We start from the raw sequence: 22,045 nt of genomic DNA on the forward strand, positions 1-22,045 counted from the left end.
TCCACTGATTAATTGTTCTGTCAGGAAGTTCCTCCTTAGTTCTAGGTTGCTTCTCTCCTTGATTAGTTTCCATCCGTTGCTTCCTGTCCTTCCTTCAGGGGCTTTGGAGAATAGCTTGACTCCCTCTTCTTTGGGGCAGCCCCTGAGATACTGGAGCACTGCTGTAATGTCACTCCTAGTCCTTCTTTTCATTAAACTAGACATCCCCAATTCCAGCAACCATTCCTTATATGTTTTAGTCTCCAGTCCCCTGATCATATTTGTTGCCCTTCTCTGCACTCTTTCTAGAGTCTCAACATCTTTTTTTACATCGTGGTGACCAAAACTGGCAACTGGCCTGTGCTCAGGAGGGTTGCAGCGTCTCCGGGGGTCACGCAATCCCCTTTTGCAGCTTTCTGACACGCAAAGTCAACGGGGAAGCCAGATTCACTTTACGGCCGTGTTACTAACTTAACAACTGCAGTGATTCACTTAACAACTGTGGCAAGGAAGGTTGTAAAATGGAGCAAAACTCACTTAATGAATTTCTCACTTAGCAACAGAAACTTTGGGCTCAGCGGTGCTCCTAAGTCAAGGACCACCTGTATTTATTTATGAAGAAAACAAAATAGTATTTCTTTCTGGTAAATGCATCCTATTCTGGAGGCATGAAATAGCTATATTAGGTGTGTAATGGAGATGCACCTTTGTATTTTTTCCAGATAGTTTTGAACAGTGCTTTTTTTGTAAAAGAAAAAGGTGCCGGAACACCCACATATCATACAACCTGCCTTGCCTACCCTACAAGGTAGGTTCCATCCAAAAAAGGTGCCGGAACTCCGTTCTGGGCGTTCTATGACAAAAAAAGCCCTGGTTTTGAATGAGAAATGGTCTCTGCAAATGGATTTAAGTTCACTTTAGTTGTTTTTCCCCCCTGAATCGCTAGAAAACAGAGGAAGAGTTCAAAAACGTTAACTCCACAGACCACGTTCACCCTTTTGTATAAAGTTGCAGTATTTAATCTTCTGGGAGGAAAGAAGTACCGTAATTCTGCAAACACTGGGACTGTCACCCAAGTACCGGTATCACCCAAGATCAGGAGTCTTCAAACTTGACCCTTTTGTGACTTGTGGACTTCAACTCCCAGAATTCCTTAGCCAGCATGCCTGGCTGAGGAATTCTGGGAGTTGAAGTCCATAAGTCATAAAAGGGCTAAGTTTTGAAGATCCAATCTTTTATTTATTTTTTTCAGAGCTCATCCAGTTTTTTCACCCTGGCTTCCCTTTGTTTTGATTTCAATCAATAACAGAATGACAAAGTTGGAAGGGACCTTGGAGGTCTTCTAGTCTATGTCTGCCATTTCAGACATAAGGCTGTCCAATCTCCTCTTAAAAACTTCCAGCGTTGGAGCATTCACAACTTCTGATTGATTGCTCTAATAGCCAGGAAAATTCTCCTTAGTTCTAGGTCGCTTCTCTCTTTGATTACTTTCCATCCATTGCTTCTTATCCTGCCTTCTGCTGCTTTGGAGAATAGGTTGACCCCCACATTTTTGTGGGTAGCCCTTTAGATCTTGGTGGCCACCATCTTGGAGAACTTTGTGAGAATGACCTTGATCAGGCAAATGGCTAAGGAGATTCTCAATAAACCAGGTCACAGTTGTCCCAAAGGTGTTTTTACAAAAGACAGGTGGACTTTCTTGAAAACATTTCACTTTTCATTCAAGAAACTGCTTCTTCAGCTTCTTTTTGGATGAGAAGTGAAACGTTTTCAAGGACAAAAAAAACAAAAAAAATCCAGTTGGCTTTTGGAAACGCACTTTGGGATTTGATCAGACAAATTTGGCAGTTCGGTCCCCAAAAAGAATGGGACTTGGGAAACAGCTCACAAGGGGGCCCTAACCCTAGGGATTTTTTGGACTGTATAGGCAAGGGAGGGGGGAAGAGATGTACATTCAGACTTGCAACATTCTGTTCATGTCACCTTACAACCAAGGTAGTCCTTCTGGGTGCGCTTGTTGTGTGGACTATTTCCCAAGGCTGACGTAACCCTAGGAGATATTTCATAAAGTCAACTTTCCAAGCATCCCAACAGAAGTATCACGAGACGGTTCTGGCAACAGAAGGATATTTATTCTCTTGAAATCACAGCGTCGCTATTGCTTCAGCACAAGGTCAACGTGACTAGCTTACTCTGGATTCACAGCTGTTGTTACGCCACACTGACTAAGAGGGCTTGAGCTGAAACGAGAATTCACAGCATTGTCGCTACAATACACCTTAGCTGAAAGGATCCGACGGGTAAGTAGGGCATCGGGCCCAGGAAAAGGCGCTGCTTCTTGTCATGCAGGACTTCCTACCTTCCGGTGCTACTCACTGGAGTAAGAGAGTTGTCAGCGCACCCCCCCAAGCTCCATAATGTCAGAACTGCCACTTCACTCCTGAAATTTGGTACCAGTCTGCCATGAATCCTGGGGAGGAGGGGGGGTTACAGTGAGATGGAGTGCTTGGGGAGGGAAAGTGAAAGTTGCCAAAGTGACGGTGCCTGAGACACCACTTCAAGGCCGTCTCAGAATGAGAAGGATGCAGCTGAGAGGAAGCCTACAATCAGAGTAGCCATTTCAAAAACCACTTCTTGAAGATTGATTGGATGGTGGGGAAGGGGACAGCAATGGAAAGTGCCTAAGGGGGGGAAAGGTTTTTTTCACTTGGGGAACTGGAACGTGAAATTCAGTTCTGGCTTTGCTTTATACGTAGTTCTCGACTTGCAACCGTTCATTTAGCGACTGTTCAAAGTTACCACAGTACTGAAAAATGTGACTTTTGCCTGCTTTTCACAGTTGCAGCCTTTGCAGCATCCTGATGATGATGATGTGATCGAAATGCAGATGCTGGACAACCAGTTCATATTTACGACAGTCGCAGTGTCCCAGGGTCATGTGATCCCCTTTTGCGACCTTCGGACAAAAGTCAACGAGAAATCAAGATTCGCTTAACAGCCGGGTTATGAACTTGTCAACTAAGTGGTAAAATGGGGCAAAACTCTCTTAACAGATGTTTCACTTAACAACAGAAAGGTTGGGCTCAATTGTGGTTGTAAATTGAGGACTTCCTGTTCTGCAGTTCACTTGACTTCTCATAAAACGGTACCTTTTGCAACAAATGAAGCCAAGGATCATTTTACTTAGAAGTGCAAACCAGAGGCAGGGCTGGCAGATAATATAAATTTGAGCTATGAAGAACAAAAAGCACCAGTTAAGGTAGCTGAAATCTAATAGCATCTTCTCTGCTTTTGCAGGACTTCTCTGCAGCAGAATTGTGCAAGGCTTGGTTAAAATGATCTTCAGTGATTGGAAGTAAGACAGGACAGCCTGTACACCTCCGGCTATAAGTTGGAGTACTCTTGTGTACTCCTTAGAGCAAGGGTAGGCAGCCTTGGCTCTTTTAGGACTTCAACTCATGGCTCAGCATGAAAACCTTTCCCTTTCTCCTCAGCATGGCTGGCTCAGGAATTCTGAGAGTTGAAGTCCACGAGTCATAAAAGAGCCAAGGCTGCCTATTCCTGCCTTAGAGTGAGTACAGATGGTCCTCGGACTTACGACCACAATGCAGTCCCAAAGGTTCTGTTGCTAAGTGAGACAGTTGTGAAGTGAACTCTGCCCCATTTCGCGACAGTGCTTGCCACAGTTGTTGCATCAATCACTCCAGTTGTTAAGCTAGTAACACAATTGTTAAGTGACTCTGACTTCCCCATTGACTTTGCTTGTCAGTAGGTCAGAAAAGGGGTTCACAACAATTCACAACAATCATAGCTGAACGACTTAAAAGATTCCTGAATGACTTTATACATGTAGACCAGAATGGCTTCCTTGCTAAGAGGCAAACTAAACATAATATTAGAGTAATACTGGATACGTTAGAGTATTACGAACTACATAGCGGACAACAGATGGCGTTACTATTTCTAGATGCCCAGAAGGCTTTTGATAATGTAAAATGGTCATTTTTATATCAACAACTTAATTTTATGGATATGGGTGAAAAATTTATAAACATAATTAGGGCAATCTATACTAACCAGGAAGCAAAAGTAATTATTAATGGGGAAACATCTAGGAAATTTCAAATACAAAAGGGAACACGGCAAGGTTGCCCTTTATCTCCACTGCTGTTCATATTGACACTAGAAGTCCTAACGAGAACAATTAGAAATGATCCACAGATAAAAGGATTAGCTATTAAAAAGGAAACCTTTAAACTCCAAGCATTTGCGGATGACCTGGTCTTTATCATGGAGGACCCATACCACACGGGACCAAAACTACTGGAAGAATTAATTAAATATGGTGAAGTTGCTGGATTGAGAATAAATAGACATAAGACTAAGATGATTGTTAAAAATATGACTAATAAGCAAAAAGAAAAATTGGCTGGAATTATGGACATAGAAATAGTCAAAAAAATAAAATACCTAGGAATCAATATCATGGCTAGATGCACCTCACTTAAAGAAGATAACTATGATAAAATAGTGAAACAAATAAAAGGTGATTTGGAAAGATGGGGAAAGCTGAACCTTTCATTATTGGGGAGAATTGCGGTTATCAAGATGAATGTCCTGCCCAAAATCTTGTTCTTGTTCCAAAATATTCCAATACAACTTGACTCCAAATTCTTCCGAAATCTGAACAAAGTATCACTAAATTTTGTTTGGCAAGGGAAAAAACCAAGAATCAAAATGAAATACTTGCAGGATACAAAGGAAAACGGGGGTTTTGGATTGCCAGACTGGGAGTTATATTACCATGCCGCGGCGTTAAATTGGATTAGAGAATGGATACTTTTGAAAAATAGAAGATTACTGACTTTAGAAGGTCATGATTTACAATTTGGTTGGCACGCCTTTTTATGGACTGAGAAACAAGGATTATTTTCACACTTTCAAAAACATCGGATTAGGCAAGCACTATTTAACATTTGGAACAAAATTAGAACTCACAATTATACTAAAGTACCAGTTTGGCTATCCACTCTCGAAGCGATTGTTTATCCAAATCTATTTGATTTGGGCAACACAATTTCATATAAGGATATCATGAATAACGAGGGGGAATTGAAGTCTAGAAATGAATTAGATTTACAAGGAATAAAACTAGATTGGTGGGCCTATTTACAGATTCAATCAAGATTCGGGAACGATAAAAAAGAATGGGGGATAAATACCCAGGAAACAGCCTTGGACAAAATATTATTGGGCCCAGATAATAAACAGATAAAGAAATTATATAATCTGCTTCTGGGATACAAGTTGTTCGAGGAACAAGTGAAGGACCCTATGTTGACTTGGGCTAAAAATCTGGGACATGGCATTGACCTTGATACATGGCAAACGCTCTGGGACAGAAATAAAAGAATAACATTGGCTTCATCTTACAAAGAAAACCTATTCAAAATGTTCTACCGATGGCATCTTCCTCCAGTACGTTTAGCCAAAATGTATAAGACAGTATCTCCCAAATGTTGGAAATGCTCCGAAGAATTAGGTACATACTTTCATACGTGGTGGTCCTGTAGCAGGTCACAAGGATTTTGGCAAATGATTTTGGCATGGCTAAAAGAAATATTAAGACAAGAAGTTGAGTTCAGTCCAGAATTTTTCCTATTGGGCATAACAAAAGAGAAATACCCTAAAGACGAGTTGTATTTGATGATTCACATTATTACAGCAGCAAGAATGTCATTTGCCCAGAATTGGAAAAGGGGTGAAATCCCAGTAGAAAACGAGGTAATAAGGAAAATTTGGGAATGTGCAGAAATGGATAAATTAACTTTGGAAATTAAAAATAAAGACCAATCAGGTTACTACAAAATTTGGAATAAATTTTATCTTTGGCGGGAACAAAAGGAAGGTCTCTGTTAGAACTTATAGATTGGTTGATTGTTCTAAGTATTGTATTATATTTAATTGATTTGTATCTTAAGTGTATTTATGTGTACATATATATATGAATATTGTAGACAAGAAGGTATGTCAGTCCGTTTGTTTTAAATAATAAATTTAATAAAGTTTTTTTTAAAAAAAGAAAAGGGGTTCACCTGACACAGGGACACTGCAACCGTCATAAGTACGAGTCAGTTGCCAAGCATCCAAATTTTGATCCCATAAATATGGGGACGCCGCGGTGGTTGTAACTGTGAAAAATGGTCATAAGTCACTTTTTTCAGTGCCGTTGTAACTTCGAACCTTCACTAAATGAACTGTTGTAAGTCGAAGATTACCTGTATCAGCTATTTATTTCATTAACTCCTTCGCTCTTCGGTAGGTCGTCATGTACAGTTCTAGGAGATGTGTGGATTTCAGCTCCCTAGGCATCTGGAAGGCAGTCTGGTTGGGATAGGCTACCTTAATACAGGTAGCGTATCCTGCATTAGAGATGGTAGAGGAAAGAGCAGGTCAAGATATGCTTCAACATGATGCCTTGGAGATCAGAACTGTGGGGTGCCCAAGATTGCAACCCGGACTTATGACATATTGGGGGTTCCCCCCCCTCATTTTTACACAACTGATTTTCAACAGCACTAGGACCTTTTGTACAATCCAGAAGATCCTATACATTTTGGGTCATCGACCATCCCGAAAAAGATGGCTACAGTCTCCGCCAGTCACTCTGCAAAAGGAGCGATCTGCAGTGCGGTATGTGACAATCAAGAGATAGCAAGTTTATTACAAGTTTGAGTTGTCCAATAGGTGTGAATATATACATTTATCCTTACAGAATTCCTTAATGCAGTCCTCTTGGGACCCAAAGATGCTTTATTTTTTTTCCACAGGGCAACTGGGCTTTCTTGTTTTTGTTTGAGGATGTTTCGCTTCTCATCCAAGAAGCTTCTTCGGGCCCCTCGGGATTTTCTCGGTTTTATCCGAGCGATTCTGATGTGCTTTGCCAGTGACACACAAACACGGCTCACACACAAACTGCCCACTGACCTTCATTTAGCCTGACACGCTCACTTTCACAAGGGCTTTTAGGAACTGCCTCGAAGTCTTCAACAAGCACTGTGAGTTCACGTCAAGGACCCCCACCCCAAACGCCAGCAGAGAACCGTGGAGCTCCATCACTCAATATTTCCTCAGCCTGCGCGATAAATAAAGAATGGATTTCATTGGAATCTGTCTTCAGGCACATCATGTTGTTTAGATGTCACTCTATTCCACTATTCTTTCAGAAGTCCCAGTTTTCGTAGAGCCTCCCTCCGGGCTTCTTCTGTTGATCCACGTCCGGAAAATTGTACTGTGATACCCTTGGAATGGAGTCCTGCAGCTTTGGGCAATGAGCTCAACCGTCTCTGTATGTCAAGGATGAGGTCTTGTTGGGGTTCTCCAGAAATACTTGGCTGAGCAGACTTGCCATCCACAAGGTCAGGCTCCGGCTTGAAAGTCATTGTTTTGCTCAGGGTGGGTAACAGATCAGGATCCCTTTTCATGATTTCATGAATGTTTTGATAGCCATTTGGTCCGCCGTGTCCTTGTTCGGACCTCCCGTCCTTTGTGGAGGGGACGTTGACAGGGTTTATAAGGTGGGCCCGAGCAAGAGTCTTCTCAATCAGCGTTAAACTACTCGAGGGTTCGTGGCCCATGGACTCAGAAGGTAAATCTCCTAAGGACGAGCTCTGGCTAGAAGCCAGGAGCCCACGCTTCTGCAGTCTTTCCTCCAACTCATTTATCAGCAAGGCTGAAGCGTTGATGTTGGCCTTGAGGTTGACGTTGGCCAACACTTGAGCCTTGCGCTCTTGAACATTGACGGCTGCCTTGGAGATGATTCTGCTGAATTCCCGCTCGCTGGTGTTGGTGAAGCTGATGTTGCTCGGGAATCTCTGGACTTTGGGAGCAGGTGGAGGCAGGGCACGAGGCTTGACCTGCTCCCTACTGCAGAAGGCGGAGGAAGTGGGGATGGTCCTCTTCTCGTTGGGTTTCCTTTCCTTTGAAGAAGGAAGCGAGGAAGAACTGCCTTCCGCCAGCTGCTCAGACAATTTCTCGGCCATCAGAAGTGGTGTGGGGATGGAGAGAAGGAGCTTTGGATGAAGTACAGCAGGCTGAACAGGATACATCTCACAGACTGGCAATGGGGGTGCTGAAGGCAGTGTTGGCTGGAGAGAAACTGGATTAACATGGATTTCTTCCTCTGAAGGTTCAGCATCCTCCAGCTTTGGCTCATCCAGTTTCCAAGTTTCCTCTGATAGTAGGAAGAAAAAAGAAAATAACCTATTAGATCTATTTTAGAGGTTACGTGGAATGGTCTATATCAGACATGTCAAACACAAGGCCCGGGGGCCAGATCCGGCCCACGAAGTGGTTTCATGTGGCCCATGAAGCCATCCTGGAAACAATGAGGGAACGGCCCCCACTGCCTTGGCCCTGGTCCAGAGACCCTCCTTCTGCCAGAGACCCTCAGATCTGTCCCACTCCTGCCCCCATAGGCACCCTTGATGCAAACGATGTAGAGCTGGCCATGCCCACCCAATAGGCCATACGCACTCTAGCCACGCCCACCCAGTAGGCCACGCCCACCCTGGCCATACCCACCCGGCCCCTTGAGGGCAACCGCAATGCTGATGCGGCCCTCAATGAAATTGTGTTTGACACCCTTGGTCTATATGTTTATGGAGATTCTCAATCATCCAGGTCATGGTTGTCCCAAAGGTGTTTTCCCAGAAGTCAACTGAACTTTCTTGGAGTTTTTTCCAGGAAAACATTTTGCTTCTCATCCACAAAGCTTCTTCGAGTCAGAACTGAAGAATCTTCTTGGGTGAGAAGCAAAACTGTCAAGGAAAAAAAAAAGGTTCAGTTGACATTTGGAAAAGCACCTTTGTGGAATGGTCTAGTCTAGTTGCAAAAGAAGAGAGATGTGCCCTGTCTCATCGACAACAGATTAAGACCACCCTAAAATCAATCCCAAAATATTTCCTAGCTTTTTTAAAAAAAATCCACGATTTGACTCAAACTGGTTCTACATCCTTTTCCGAAAAGTGAGATCCTTAAATTATATATATATAAATTAAATAAATTTGGACTGCTGACAAAGAATTAAAGGGAGACTGATATAGCTATTTCAAGCTTCTTTGCTCTCATCAGTCAGCCATACCCTTCTGAGATTCGAAACTGGGCTGCTTTGCATGTTACAGGCAAAAGTTTTCGCCCGTATTTGGGCCGACGAGATGCTCAAAAACACTCAAGACATACATAGATAGATAGATAGATAGATGGTAGGTAGGTAGGTAGGTAGGTAGGTAGGTAGATAGATAGATAGATAGATAGATAGATAGATAGATAGACAGACAGACAGATAGATAGATAGATAGACAGATAGATAGATATAGATATAGATATAGATAGATAGATATAGGTATATAGATATACAGTATAGAGAGATATCGATATAAAAGGTAAAGGTAAAGGTTCACCCGCACATGCGTGCTAGTCGTTTCCAACTCTAGGAGCCGGTGCTCATCTCCATTTCAAAGCCGAAGAGCCAGCGCTTGTCCGAGGATGTCTCCGTGGTCATGTGGCCGGCATGACTAGACGCCAAAGGCGCACGGAACGCTGTTACCTTCCCACCGTAGTGGTCCCTATTTTTCTACTTGCATTTTTACGTGCTTTCGAACTGCTAGGTTGGCAGAAGCTGGGACGAGTAACAGGCGCTCACTCTGCTACGCGGCACTCGGGATTCGACCCGCCAAACTGCCGACCTTCTGATCGACAAGCTCCAGCGTCCTAACCCACTGAGCCAGCGCGTCCCTTGCAAAGCACTAGGAAGTGGTATATACGTCTAAGTGCTATTGCTATACACAGGCAGTCCTCGACTTACAACCGTTCATTTAATGACCGCTCGAAGTCACAACATCACTGAAAAAAGTGACTTGTGACCGTTTTTCCCACTTACAAGCATTACAGGTCAGGCGCTTGGCAACTAAATCGTACTTATGACGGTGGCAGTACGCCGTGGTCATGTGATCCACTTGTGCAACCTTCTGGCAAGCAAAGTCAATGGGGAAGCCAGGTTCACTTAAAACAACCATGTTACTAACTTAACCAGTGCGGTGATTCCCTTAACAACTGTGGCAAGAAAGGTGGTTTAGAGGGGGCAAAACTCACTTAACAAATGTCTCACTTAGCAACAGAAATGTTGGGCTCAATCGTGGTCGTTAGTCAAAAGACTCTTTTATGGTACAGGGCATACAACGTCCTTTAACATGCACGGAGGAAGACCTCCTCCCGAGCGAATGTCATTTAGTTTTAATCCTACTTATTCTACATACTTTTTACAGGTGCTATATTTCTACGACCTGTTTTATACCTATTTTTTTCTGCTCAGTGCTGAATGTTATACGTTTATAACGTGTAGGTGCTTCTGACATGAATCAAGAAAGGACCGATACAAGGAGAATATCTGTACTCAGGGTTGAAAAGAGGGGTCCCCAGTGCTCTCTGAGCCGGGTGGCTTTCTTGCAGACGTTTCAGTACCAAACTAAGTCACGCCATCAGTGTAAGGGAGTAGGGTGGCGAACCTATGGCACGCATGCCACAGGTGGCACGCAGAGCCCTCTCTGTGGGCATGTGTGCCTTCGCCCCAGTCCTAGGCCTTCAGCTGGGTTTTATAAAACCTTTTCGCTTTAGGCCTCCACCGCCGTGTGCAAAATAAAAAAAAAGGTTCAATCAATCAATTTCAACTTCTCTTGGGGAAAAAAAAAGATCTCGCAAAGTTGGATTGATTGATTGAACTTTTTAGTCCCACCCAGTCTGCCGTTACCACCGCAGCCACGCCCACCCAATGGGCCACGCCCACCCGGCCCCCGACGATACCTAAGTGGGTTTTGGGTTGCAGTTTGGGCACTCGGCCTCTCAAAGGTCCGCCATCACTGGAGTAGGGTTTGCTGAACACTTACTAGCACCGATGACGTTACCTAGTTTGAGTAATGAAACGTCTGCAAGGAAACAACCAAGCCCCCAAGGAGCCTTCCAACTGGGCAACCTAAATCCTCTCGGAAGACAACCTGTTGAGTTCCCAGAACACACATTCACACCTGTGCAAATAATTCCACTTTACCTGGTTCGGTGCTGTTCTCTCGTGGGGCTGACAGGACTGGGTCTATGAGCTCTTCCAATCCTGAATGGTCGGGGGTGCTTTCTTCCATCAGCTTTGGGGAATGGCAGAAGACACCGCTGTCACGCAAGGCTTCTTCCTCCTCCTCCTCCTCCTCCTCATCGTCCAAGGAATCAATCGTTTCCTCGAAAAAAAGGAGGACATCCTTTTCTTCGTGAGTGAGATCTTTCAAGCGTTCGTCTTCATCCTAAGGTTTAACCACAAAGGCAAACAAACCCAGATGAGAGTTTGTAGATGAGACAGGACAGGAAGTCCTCGGCTTACAACAGCTCATTTAGTGACCGTTCGAAAGTTACAAGGGCACTGGAAGAAGTGACTTACGACCGCTTTTTGCGCTGACGACCGTGGCAGCATCCCCAGGGTCACATGATCAAAATTCAGAGGCTTGACAACTGGTTCATACTTATGACCGTTGCTGCTGTGCCTCGGGGTCACGTGATTGTCGCCTTTTGCGACCTTCCGACAAGCAAAGTCAATGGGGGAAGCCAGGTTCACTTAACAAGCGTGTTGCTAACTTACCCAATCCAGTGGTTCACTTAAGAACTGTGGCAGGACAGGTTGTAACATGGTGCAAAATTCACGTAACAAATGTTTCACTTAGCAACAGAACTTTTGGAGCTCAGTTGTGGTTGTTAAGTCAAGGTCTGCCTCTATACAGTACTTTTCCAGTCAACGTTATATGCGAAGATACACCTTTCCCAATTATTTTCAAATCATTCTTAACGAAGCCACAGTTTTGAACCAGAAATCAGAAATCACCAGAATAATGCAATAAAAAAGCTGGTAAGGCCAAGAACAGAACCACATGCATATGCTATATTACACCCTGAAGGAAACTATATAATAGTAGCAACTATGAGAGGGATCTTGGAGTCCTAGTGGACAATCACTTAAATAGGAGCCAGCCGTGTGCTGCAGCTGCCAAAAAAGCCAACACAGTGCTAGGCTGCATTAACAGAGGGATAGAATCAAGATCACTTGATTAATACCACTTTACAAGGCCTTGTTAAGGCCACACCTGGAATACTGCATCCAGTTTTGGTCACCAGGATGTAAAAAAGATGTTGAGACTCTAGAAAGGGTACAGAGAAGAGCAACAAAGATGATTAGGGGACTGGAAGCTAAAACACACAAGGAACGGTTGCTGGAATTGGGTCTGCCTAGTCCAGGGGTGGGAAGGTAACAGCGTTCCGTGCGCCTTTGGCGTCTAGTCATGCCGGCCACATGACCACGGAGACGTCCTTGGACAAGCGCTGGCTCTTCGGCTTTGAAACGGAGATGAGTCGGAAACGACTAGCACGCATGCGCGGGGGAACCTTTACCTTTACCTTTACTAGTCCAGGGGTAGGCAACCTCGGCTCTTTTATGACTCATGGACTTCAACTCCTAGAATTCCTGAGTCAGCATAGCTGACTCAGGAATTCTAGGAGTTGAAGTCCATGAGTCATAAAAGAGCCGAGGTTGCCTACCCCTGAACTAGTCTAATGAAGAGAAGGACTAGGGGTGACAGCACCTGAAGGCAGGACAAGAAGCAACGGATGGAAACTAGTCAAGGAGAGAAGCAACCTAGATCTAAGGAGAAATTTCCTGACAGTGAGAACAATTAATCAGTGGAGCAACCTCCTCCAGAAGCTGTGAATGCTCCAATACTGGAGTTTTTAAGCAGAGACTGGTCAGACGTTTGTCTGAAATGGTATAGGGTTTCCTGCCTGAGCAGGGGGTTGGACTAGAAGACCTTCAAGGTCCCTTCCTCCTCCTCCTCCTCCTCATACAGATAGTCCTCCAGTTACAAAAATAACTGGGGACAGAATTTCTGTTGCCAAACAAGGCGGGGATTAGGCAAAACATCATGTGATTGCACCACTTAGTGATGGCATTCTGCTGGTGGTTATTAGATTATTAGGTCATTAGGTGAAGACTTTATGCTTCTCCTGCCCTGCTGCACTCAGCTCCACTTTGACTCTCCCCCTCCTATGTCCCCCTCATCTCTATCTCTTGGGCTGCAAGCCACCATTGCCCACCCTTGCTGACCCCAGCCTGACCTTCGCCATCTTCTTCCCGTGGCTGCTGAGGTGCACCCAGCCAAAGCAGCTGGTGGCATTGGGGAGGCCTTGGTGCAGCCGGGCCGGTCCTCCTTGAGGCCTTTGTGATGCTATGTCATGAGGCTGGTTGTTAAGGGAGGACCACCTGTAATGACTTTACTCTGATTATGCGAAGTGGAATAATGGTCCCATCACTTCCTGGCAAGCAGAAGGGGAGGAAAGTGGAAGCAGTGGCTGATTTTATTTTCTTGGGTTCCAGGATCAACGCAGACGGCAGCTGCACCCATGAAATTAGAAGACCTTCACACCTTGGGAGGAAAGCTATGGCATATTAAAAAGCAGAGACACGGACCTTGCCGACAAAAGTCCATATAGTCAAAGTTATGATTTTCCCAGTAATAACGTATGGCTGTGAGAGTTGGACCATAAGGAAGACTGAACGCCAAAGAATTGATGCTTTAGAATTGTGTTGCTGGAGATGGCTCTTAAGAGTCCCTTGGACTGCAAGGAGATCCAATCAGTCAATCCTAAAGGGGATCAGCCCCTGGCTGTTCTTTGGAAGGATGTAGACTGAAGCTGAAGCTCAAATCCTTTGGCCAACAAATGGGAGGAGAGGACTCACTGGAAAGGACCCCGACGTTGGGAAAGATAGAAAGCAAAAGGAGAAGGGAAGAGCCGAGGATGAGATGGTTAGACAGTGTCATCAAGCAATGAACATGAATCTGGGCAAACTCCAGGAGACAGTGGAGGACGGGGGGGGGGGCTGGCGTGCTATGGTCCATGGGGTCACGAAGAGTCGGACATGATTTAGCAAGTGAACAACAGTAAATGGAGTAATATTTGGAATATTGTGAACCTTTGTGGGCTGTGTTATCTCAAAAAGAACACTCCAAAACCAAGTAGGTAATCAAGGGGCAGAAACAACCTTCTTTTGAGGAAAAAGGAATTTCTTGCTGACCACGTTTAGGACTCAGCTGAAGAAGAAGAAGAAGAAGAAGAAGAAGGAGAAGGAGAAGGAGAAGGAGAAGGAGAAGGAGAAGGAGAAGGAGAAGGAGAAGGAGAAGGAGAAGGAGAAGGAGAAGGAGGAGAAGGAGAAGGAGAAGGAGAAGGAGAAGGAGAAGAAGAAGAAGAAGAAGAAGAAGAAGAAGAAGAAGAATGAGAAGGGAGATGGTGAGACACATAAAGTCATGGAGGTTATGGAGGGAAGGACTAAGAAGAGATTTGTCTTTCACTCATACAGGAATCACGGTCACAATATCAACCTGAATGGAGAAGAGTCAAAACCAGACCAAAGTAGATTCTTCACCCAGAGCAGATTTCATCTATTGAAATTACAATAGTTCTTGGATGACTTTAGAAAGGGAGCAATTTCATGGAAGGTAAACCCAATGAGGGTAAGAGTACCAACGTCAACTTGACACTTCTCAACACAGTTGGATTTGCACACAAGCCAGACCAGGCTAAAACAAGGACGGATTCTTGATGATTCGACTTCTTATGGAAGCCACCTTGCACATTGTATGAACCGGGCCATTGTATTAAATCATAACTGGGCCTTGTTCTTGAGTGCAGTGTGTTATGCAAAGATGTTAAGTGAAATGGCACAAAAGAAACAGGAAATGCTAGTGGTGCTTATTTCTGTTAGTGTCAGGCTCAAAAAACCAAGAAAGACATGTTGCGATTCTTCCAAGCAGATTTCTTGTTCCTCAACCCACAGACAGAATCTTGCCAAACTAAAGCATGCTAACACCCCTATAAAACATACACTCTGGGAACTATTAGGGAGGAGCTGTCTTCACCCGCATTCTCTCACACAAATTATTTGAACAAAGTTGTCCCTTGCTCCTTTTGGAATGCAATCCCTCCCTCCTGGGAATCCAGACTACATTCCATCACGGTTTCTGGGCTTCTCAGAAGGATTTGCCCAATTATCACGAGACTAGAAAGATTGATTAAGTAAGCCTCTGGTCCAATTTTGTAGAACTTTTCTTAACATAATTTAAATAATGATCTCCTGCTAGTTTTTTCTGTGCATGCTGCAAGTTCTTTCTCTAGTCTGTTAGATAGTTCTGGTTTTTTTTTCCAAACTAGGTATTCTCCAAAAGGTCCATTCCCAGAAATTCCCCACCATCATGGCCATCTTCTGATTTTGAAATCAGAAGAATACATATTGGGAAGGTGTCCAGACTTTGAAAAAAAAGATTTGACCCCATATTAGAGATATTCCTTTGGCTGCTACTGAAAGGAAACTGCAATATTTGAATAATTTGAATTTGTACTTTAATTTTATTTTTTGAGATTGGAGTGGGGGTGAGAGAAGGCAACTTCTCTCGCCTGTCTCAGTCAAATTGCTGGGACAATTTATCGCCAGAAATCACTTAATTGCTGCTGAAACAGTACATCACAGCAACTTGCTAAGTGCTGTGCACAATTATATTGTTTCCACCCTGCCTTAAAACTCATACAAATAAATCCCTTAACTCAATTTATCCAAACACAACGTTGAAAAAGAGCAACTTAATTATAGAATTACAAGACTGGGTGGACCAGCTTTTTCGTCTTGGCAGAAGACAGCTTTCATCCGGCAGTAGGGATTTCAGACAGAGCACCCAGAAATAAACAACACATACCAAGCAAAGACTTGAAAGCAATTTTAAGAAGGTTGCAAGAAGAAGAGGCAGATGAAGACAGCTTAGAACCACCTCCTGTTTGGCAGAAGAATAAGGATGACCTAGAACCACCCATCTGAGAGAGTGGCAGCCCAGAACCACTCCTATTTTGCATGAAGGGGCAGATCTATAGAGTCTAAATGACATTTGTTTTTCTGAAGTATTGCAGACGACGCTCACAGCCTAGAACACAGGTCGACAACCTGCGGCTCCGGAGCCGCATGCGGCTCTTTGAGCCGTCTCTTGCGGCTCCCAGCCACCCGGTGCGCGCGCACCTCTTCCAACGGGCAGTGGTGCACGCGCACCTCTCTTGCGGCTCCCAGCCGCCCGGTGCGCGCGCACCTCTTCCAACGGGCAGTGGTGCACGCGCACCTCTCCAAATGGAGAGTGGCACCGCCCATTTGGAGAGGTGCACGCGCACCTCCCCGAATGGGCGGAGGTGCGCGCGCACCTCCCCAAACCTTTGGAGAGGTGCGCGCGTACCTCCGCGCGAATGGGCAGCGGTGCCGCTCTTTCAGGAAGCTGCCGCGGCCCGTCTGTGAAGCTGCCGAAAGCGGCAGCTTAGCAGACGGGCCGCGGCAGCTTCCTCAAAGAGCGGCGCCCCTGCCCATTCCGAGAGGTGCGCGCGCACCTCTCCGAACGACCGGAGTTGCGCGCGCACCTCCCCAAACCTTTGGGGAGGTGCGCGCGTACCTCCGCGCGAACGGGCAGCGGTGCCGCTCTTTCAGGAAGCTGCCGCTTTCGGCAGCTTCCTCAAAGAGCGGCGCCGCTGCCCCTTCGCACGGAGGTACGCGCGCACCTCCGGTCGTTCGGAGAGGCGCGCGCGCACCTCTCGGAATGGGCAGGGGCGCCTCTCTTTTTGAGGAAGCTGCCGCGGCCCGTCTGCTAAGCTGCCGCTTTTGGCAGCTTCACAAGACGGGCCGCGGCAGCTTCCTCAAAGAGCGGCACCGCTGCCCATTCGCGCGGAGGTACGCGCGCACCTCCGGTCGTTCGGAGAGGTGCGCGCGCACCTCTCGGAATGGGCAGGGGCGCCGCTCTTTGAGGAAGCTGCCACGGGCCCGTCTGCAAAGCTGCCGAAAGCGGCAGCTTTGCAGACGGGCCGTCGGGCAACCGGGAACCGGTTCCATCTCATTTTTTAAAAAATGGCAGCCGCGTGCGTCCGCGCATGCGCAAAAAACCTTTTTGCACATGCGCGTGCATGGACACACGCACGCGGCTCCCTCTTTTTTTAATTTGTGATGGAACCGGTTCCCAGTGGCTCTTTTTCTTTTTTAGGTTGCCGACCCCTGGCCTAGAACCACCCATTTTATAGAGAAACGGGGACACCCTCAACCTAGAACCCAGCCCTATTTTGGATGAAGGGGCAAGTACAGACTGCCCAGAACCAGTCCTGTTTACAAGATGGAAGGAGCAGATGCAGAAAGTCTAAATGACACTTGTTTTACAGAAGAACGCAGACGATACTCACAGTCATGTCAAACTCACGACATCACATGACGTCGCATGACCTATCGAAGCTTTTTCTCCATTGCCGGCAATGGGATGGGCACGGTTTCCTGGTGATGCCTCCGGCCGGCAGTTTAACACCCCTGGTCTAGAACCACCCATTTTATAGAGGAATGGGGGCCTTATCCTCAGCCTAGAACCAGCCCTATTTTGAATGAAGGAGCAGGAACAGACTGCCCAGAGACACACCTGTTTATGAGATCCAAGGGCCAGATCCCGAAAATCTAAATGACACTTGTTTTACAGAAGAAAGATGCTCACCGCACAGAACCCACCCGTTTTATAAAGGAAGGGGCAATTCCTTTAGTCTAGAACCACCCGTTTTCCAGATGAATGGGCAAGAAGCTTCACACTATTTACTCTCTCCAGGCAAAATGTGGAGGAGAAATGATCAGGGGAAAAATAACCATGGGGAAACAGTGATGCCCCTGGACTGCTGCAGATCAGACTGTACAGCTTTGAAATCCGGTTTGTAGCACGGAGAACAAAACGACATGCTTGTTCTTGATCACACACACACACGTCTGCAGCCCAAAGCATCCACAGCCAGCTTGGGTGTTCGGTGCTCACATGCTTATTAGACAAGCAGAAGCATCACTCAGCCCTCCTTATGCCAATTAATGCAGTCATCCGAAACACCAAAAGCCGAAGAGTAAATTAGGCACCACAGAGCAAGTTAGGAAGCCGGATGATATAAGAATGGAGCAATTTGCGTAGCTCAGAGCAATATCCTCACCCTTCTGGGCACACACTTAAGGATGAAACAGGCATGAAGATGCGGCTAAGCTAATAATTAAATGCACAGACAGAGAATCAGCTCTGCTTTGACGTCAAAGGTTTTTGCTCAGATGCTCCGGGGCCTACAAGCCCCCAAACCAACAATGACATGTTGAGATTCTTCCAAGCTGAGGTCCTTATTGTTTCACACCTACAGACGGACTCTTGCCAAACTGAAGCAGCTTATTATCTACGTCAAGTATATACAGGCAGTCCTTAAACTGAAAACAATTCGTTAGCGTCCATTTGAAATTACAATGGCACTGAAAAAAGTGACTTACGACCGTTTTTCACTCTTACAACTGCTGCAGCCTCCTCCTGGTCATATGATTAAAATCCAGACATTTGGCAACTGACTCATATATATGACGCTTGCAGTGTCCCGGAGTCATGTGATTCCCTTTTGTGACCTTCTGGCAAGCAAAGTCAATGGGGAAGCCAGATTCACTTAACAACCGTGTTAATAACTTGACAACTGCAAGGGTTCACTTGACCACTGTGGCAAGAAAGGGGGGAAACTCACTTAACAACTGTCTCGCATAGCAAGAAACTTTGGGCTCAATTGGGGTTGTAAGTCGAGGACTACCTGTACTCTGGGAACTAGTAGGGAGGAGCTGTCTTCACCCTCTCTCTCACACACACATACACACACACACACACACACACACACACACACACACACACACACACAATATCTGAGCTGAGTTGCCTCTTACTCCTCCTCCTCCTTCCTTTCTGGGAACCCAGCTTCTCCCCACTTCGAACCACAAGGATGGCTTCTGTGCATCCAGAATTCCTCTCGTAGAAGGCCCCTCTCACTTTGTGAAATCTGACCTTACGTCAAAGATGCTCCAGCCATGTCACCTTTGCTATGGACAGGTTGTGCTACTTTTGCGACATTGCTCATGTCGCAACGGTTTGATCATTTAGTCAGATGAGTAAATTGCAGTTCAGCGTCAACATTTAGAAGGCCTCTGAGAATGCATCCAAAGGGGTTTTTTTGGGGGGGGGGGAGAAATGTGGTTCTGAGGCTGTTGCGTTCAAGAAATTGAGTGTTATTTCTCCCTTTGAGCTACCTCGCCGTTCCCAAGAAGGAGCAATTTTCCCATCATGTGGAAAACTTGACTAGGTGGCTTTCACTTATCCGTATCCTACCTTTATTTTTAATAAATAACTCAAGGCACCAAACATACATAATACTCCTTCTTCCTATTTACCCCATAACAACAACCCTACGAGGTAGGTTGGGCTGAGAGAGAGGGACCATCTCCAAGTCACCCAACTGGCTTTCACGTCTAAGGCAGCACTAGAAGTCAACTGTCTCCTCATGATTGGCACCAGTCACCCAGCCAGCTTTCATGGTTAAGGTGGGAACAGAACTCACTGTCTCCTGGTGATTGGCCCAAAGCCACTCAGCTGTCCTTGGGCCAATCACCAGGAGACAGTGAGTTCTAGTTCCACCTTAGGCATGAAAACTGACTGGGTCACTTTCTCAGTCAACTCATTCAGAGGAGCGCTGTTACGGGAAAATAGGAGAAGGAAGGATATTGTGGATGTATATACTGCCTTGAGCTACTTAAAAGGTGCCTAGGTGTAAAGGTGGATAAAAAAAATCTAACAAATAATAAAATAAAATTTTTCAAAGCAGGCCACCAATAAGTGGAACAACCTGCCTCCAGAAGCGGTGAATGCTCCACCGCTTGACTGGACAGCCATTTGTCTGAAATGGTATAGGGTTTCCTGCCTGAGCAGGGGGTTGGACTAGATGACCGCCAAGGTCCCTTCCAACTTCTTCTTCTTCTTCTTCTTCTTCTTCTTCTTCTTCTTCTTCTTCTTCTTCTTCTTCTTCTTCTTCTTATTATTATTATTATTATTATTATTATTATTATTATTATTATTATTAAGATAAATTACCAACAAGGTGTCATTCCTTGTCCAAGACTGCAACCCAAAAACTAGACATTCTAGCCATATAATATAAAAGTTAAAAGACTCTTCCATCTCCAAATACTTACCAAAGATGGGTATTTTCGACCTGGGCAACTTTTTCCACTCTCAAGATGATGTGTTTTTCCAAGTTTCCAAGCTGGACCTCAGAAGGAATGTCATATCCCATTCCTGAGAAGTCTGACACCATGTTTCTTGGCATCCCACCTAGGAGATGTGGCCCTTTTTGTCAGGAAGTCTCTTCCTCATACGATGTGGAGCACTTACGAATCTCAAGCAGAGATTTTCAATATTTTTCTCTCCCAGCTGTTCTGCAAAAAGAAAGAAAGAAAGAAAGAAAGAAAGAAAGAAAGAAAGAAAGAAAGAAAGAGAAAGAAAGAAAGAAAGAAGAAAAAGGATAAAGAGGAGAGAAAGGTCATTAAATTAAAAACAAAACTCTCGACATGTATTGTTCTGAAATGAAATTAGGAATGATTTTAACAGAGTATTGTGAGTCCTACAGACCAACAAACTGTATTCCCTTCCCCTCTGGATGCTTCTTCATCTGATTTAACTCACAGACATATATATCAAACAACAGACAGAGATATATCCCTGATGGGTTTTGTTGTTAACCATTGTGCTCTGCAGACATTCAGATTCAATCAACAATACTGTTTATTAGTAATGCTCTATTTACCTCCATAGATGCTTGAAGCATTCAATGAATATGATAAACTTATTAATTTAATCACTTGCTCAGAATGCAGAGGCAGAGTAAATTATAGAAAGGAAGAGATTGGTTTAAGCTTCCTGACAGCAAAGCAGCAGGCAAGGGAGCTAATGACCAAGTTTCGATAATTTGTAAAGTTTGATTTATTACAGACTGGAGAACCATGGCATGTCACAATCAAGATGCAAGTGAAAGAGAGAGGGGTTAACACCAAGGTGTCTTCCAGGGATGGGGTCAAAACAGCCAAAAATGTAGGTCACAATCACACGATCATCTTCAGTTGTGCAGCTGTGACCATCCTCTTGACTGTAGGAACTGTTCTTTTGTGGATGGTGTTGGTTAGCCTACATTTGTAGGTTCGTAACATAAGAATTGGCTAACACCTTATGGCAGGGGTCTTCAAACTTGGCCCTTTTATGACTTGTGGACTTCGACTCCCAGAATTCCTCAGCCAGCGGGCCTGGCTGAGGAATTCTGGGAGTTGAAGTCCACAAGTCATAAAAGGGTCAGGTTTGAAGACCCCTGCCTTATGGCTTTCTGTGTTGCTGTCAAAAGAAGTGTTATTCTACTGAATGAATGGCACTGATCAACTGGAGTTAGAAGGAACCTTGGAGGTCTTCTAGTCCAACCTTCTGCTCAAGCAGGAAACCCTATACCATTTCAGACAAATGGTCATCCAATCTCTTCTTAAAAACATCTGGATTCCAGGCTAGCTTCAACTTCGGTCTTCAAGGGCAGCCCATGAAAAGTGAATTTCAGTCTAGTTTTAGTCTACCTGAGAGATGACAAGGAGCTGAGCTACTATCTTCTATACCTCCTATTCTTGAAGGGGCACAGCTGGCAGAGCCACCAAAGTTGGCCAAAGACTTTCCTGCCATGGTTTCCACCTGCTGCTCCAGCTGGAGTCATAAGTCCAGAAGAACTTCAGAATGAGACATCTTTAGAATCCAATCTGGGTCGGTCACTGGGACCAGAGGTATTGTCCCTTTGAGCTTTCGGACCCGTGCTGGAGGCCATCTTCACTCTCTAGCAGAGTGTGTGCTGTTCTGTGCATGGTATCTATAGTGCCTGTTGCAAGTGGCTTTTTAGATGTTGATTGGGGTGTGTGGATAGCTGGCTTTTAGGTCATTAGCTGTCATTTGCTTGTGCTGCCCAACCCTCGCCTTCTAAGTACCTGATAAATCAGCACTCCTGTTGACTGATAAGGGGCCTGTTTCCCAGGCTTCTCTGGCTGTTTTTGTGCCTGCCTGTC

The 22,045-nt window shown here is 45.1% G+C and overlaps 1 protein-coding gene across 1 annotated transcript; it reads right to left on the bottom strand.

Moving 5' to 3' along the window:
* Positions 1–3,546: 3,546 nt before the first annotated feature.
* Positions 3,547–20,439, bottom strand: PROSER2 (proline and serine rich 2). The gene is given in 4 exon segments (XM_083366190.1): positions 3,547–8,218; positions 11,084–11,327; positions 20,150–20,206; positions 20,212–20,439. Coding segments are annotated over 4 exon segments (1,398 nt in total). The 5' UTR covers positions 20,284–20,439; the 3' UTR covers positions 3,547–7,193.
* Between the last annotated feature and the right edge of the window lie 1,606 nt (positions 20,440–22,045).

This window comes from Vipera ursinii (genome assembly GCF_947247035.1).
Source record: "Vipera ursinii genome assembly, chromosome: 6".
In the NCBI taxonomy this organism is placed as follows: domain Eukaryota; kingdom Metazoa; phylum Chordata; class Lepidosauria; order Squamata; family Viperidae; genus Vipera; species Vipera ursinii.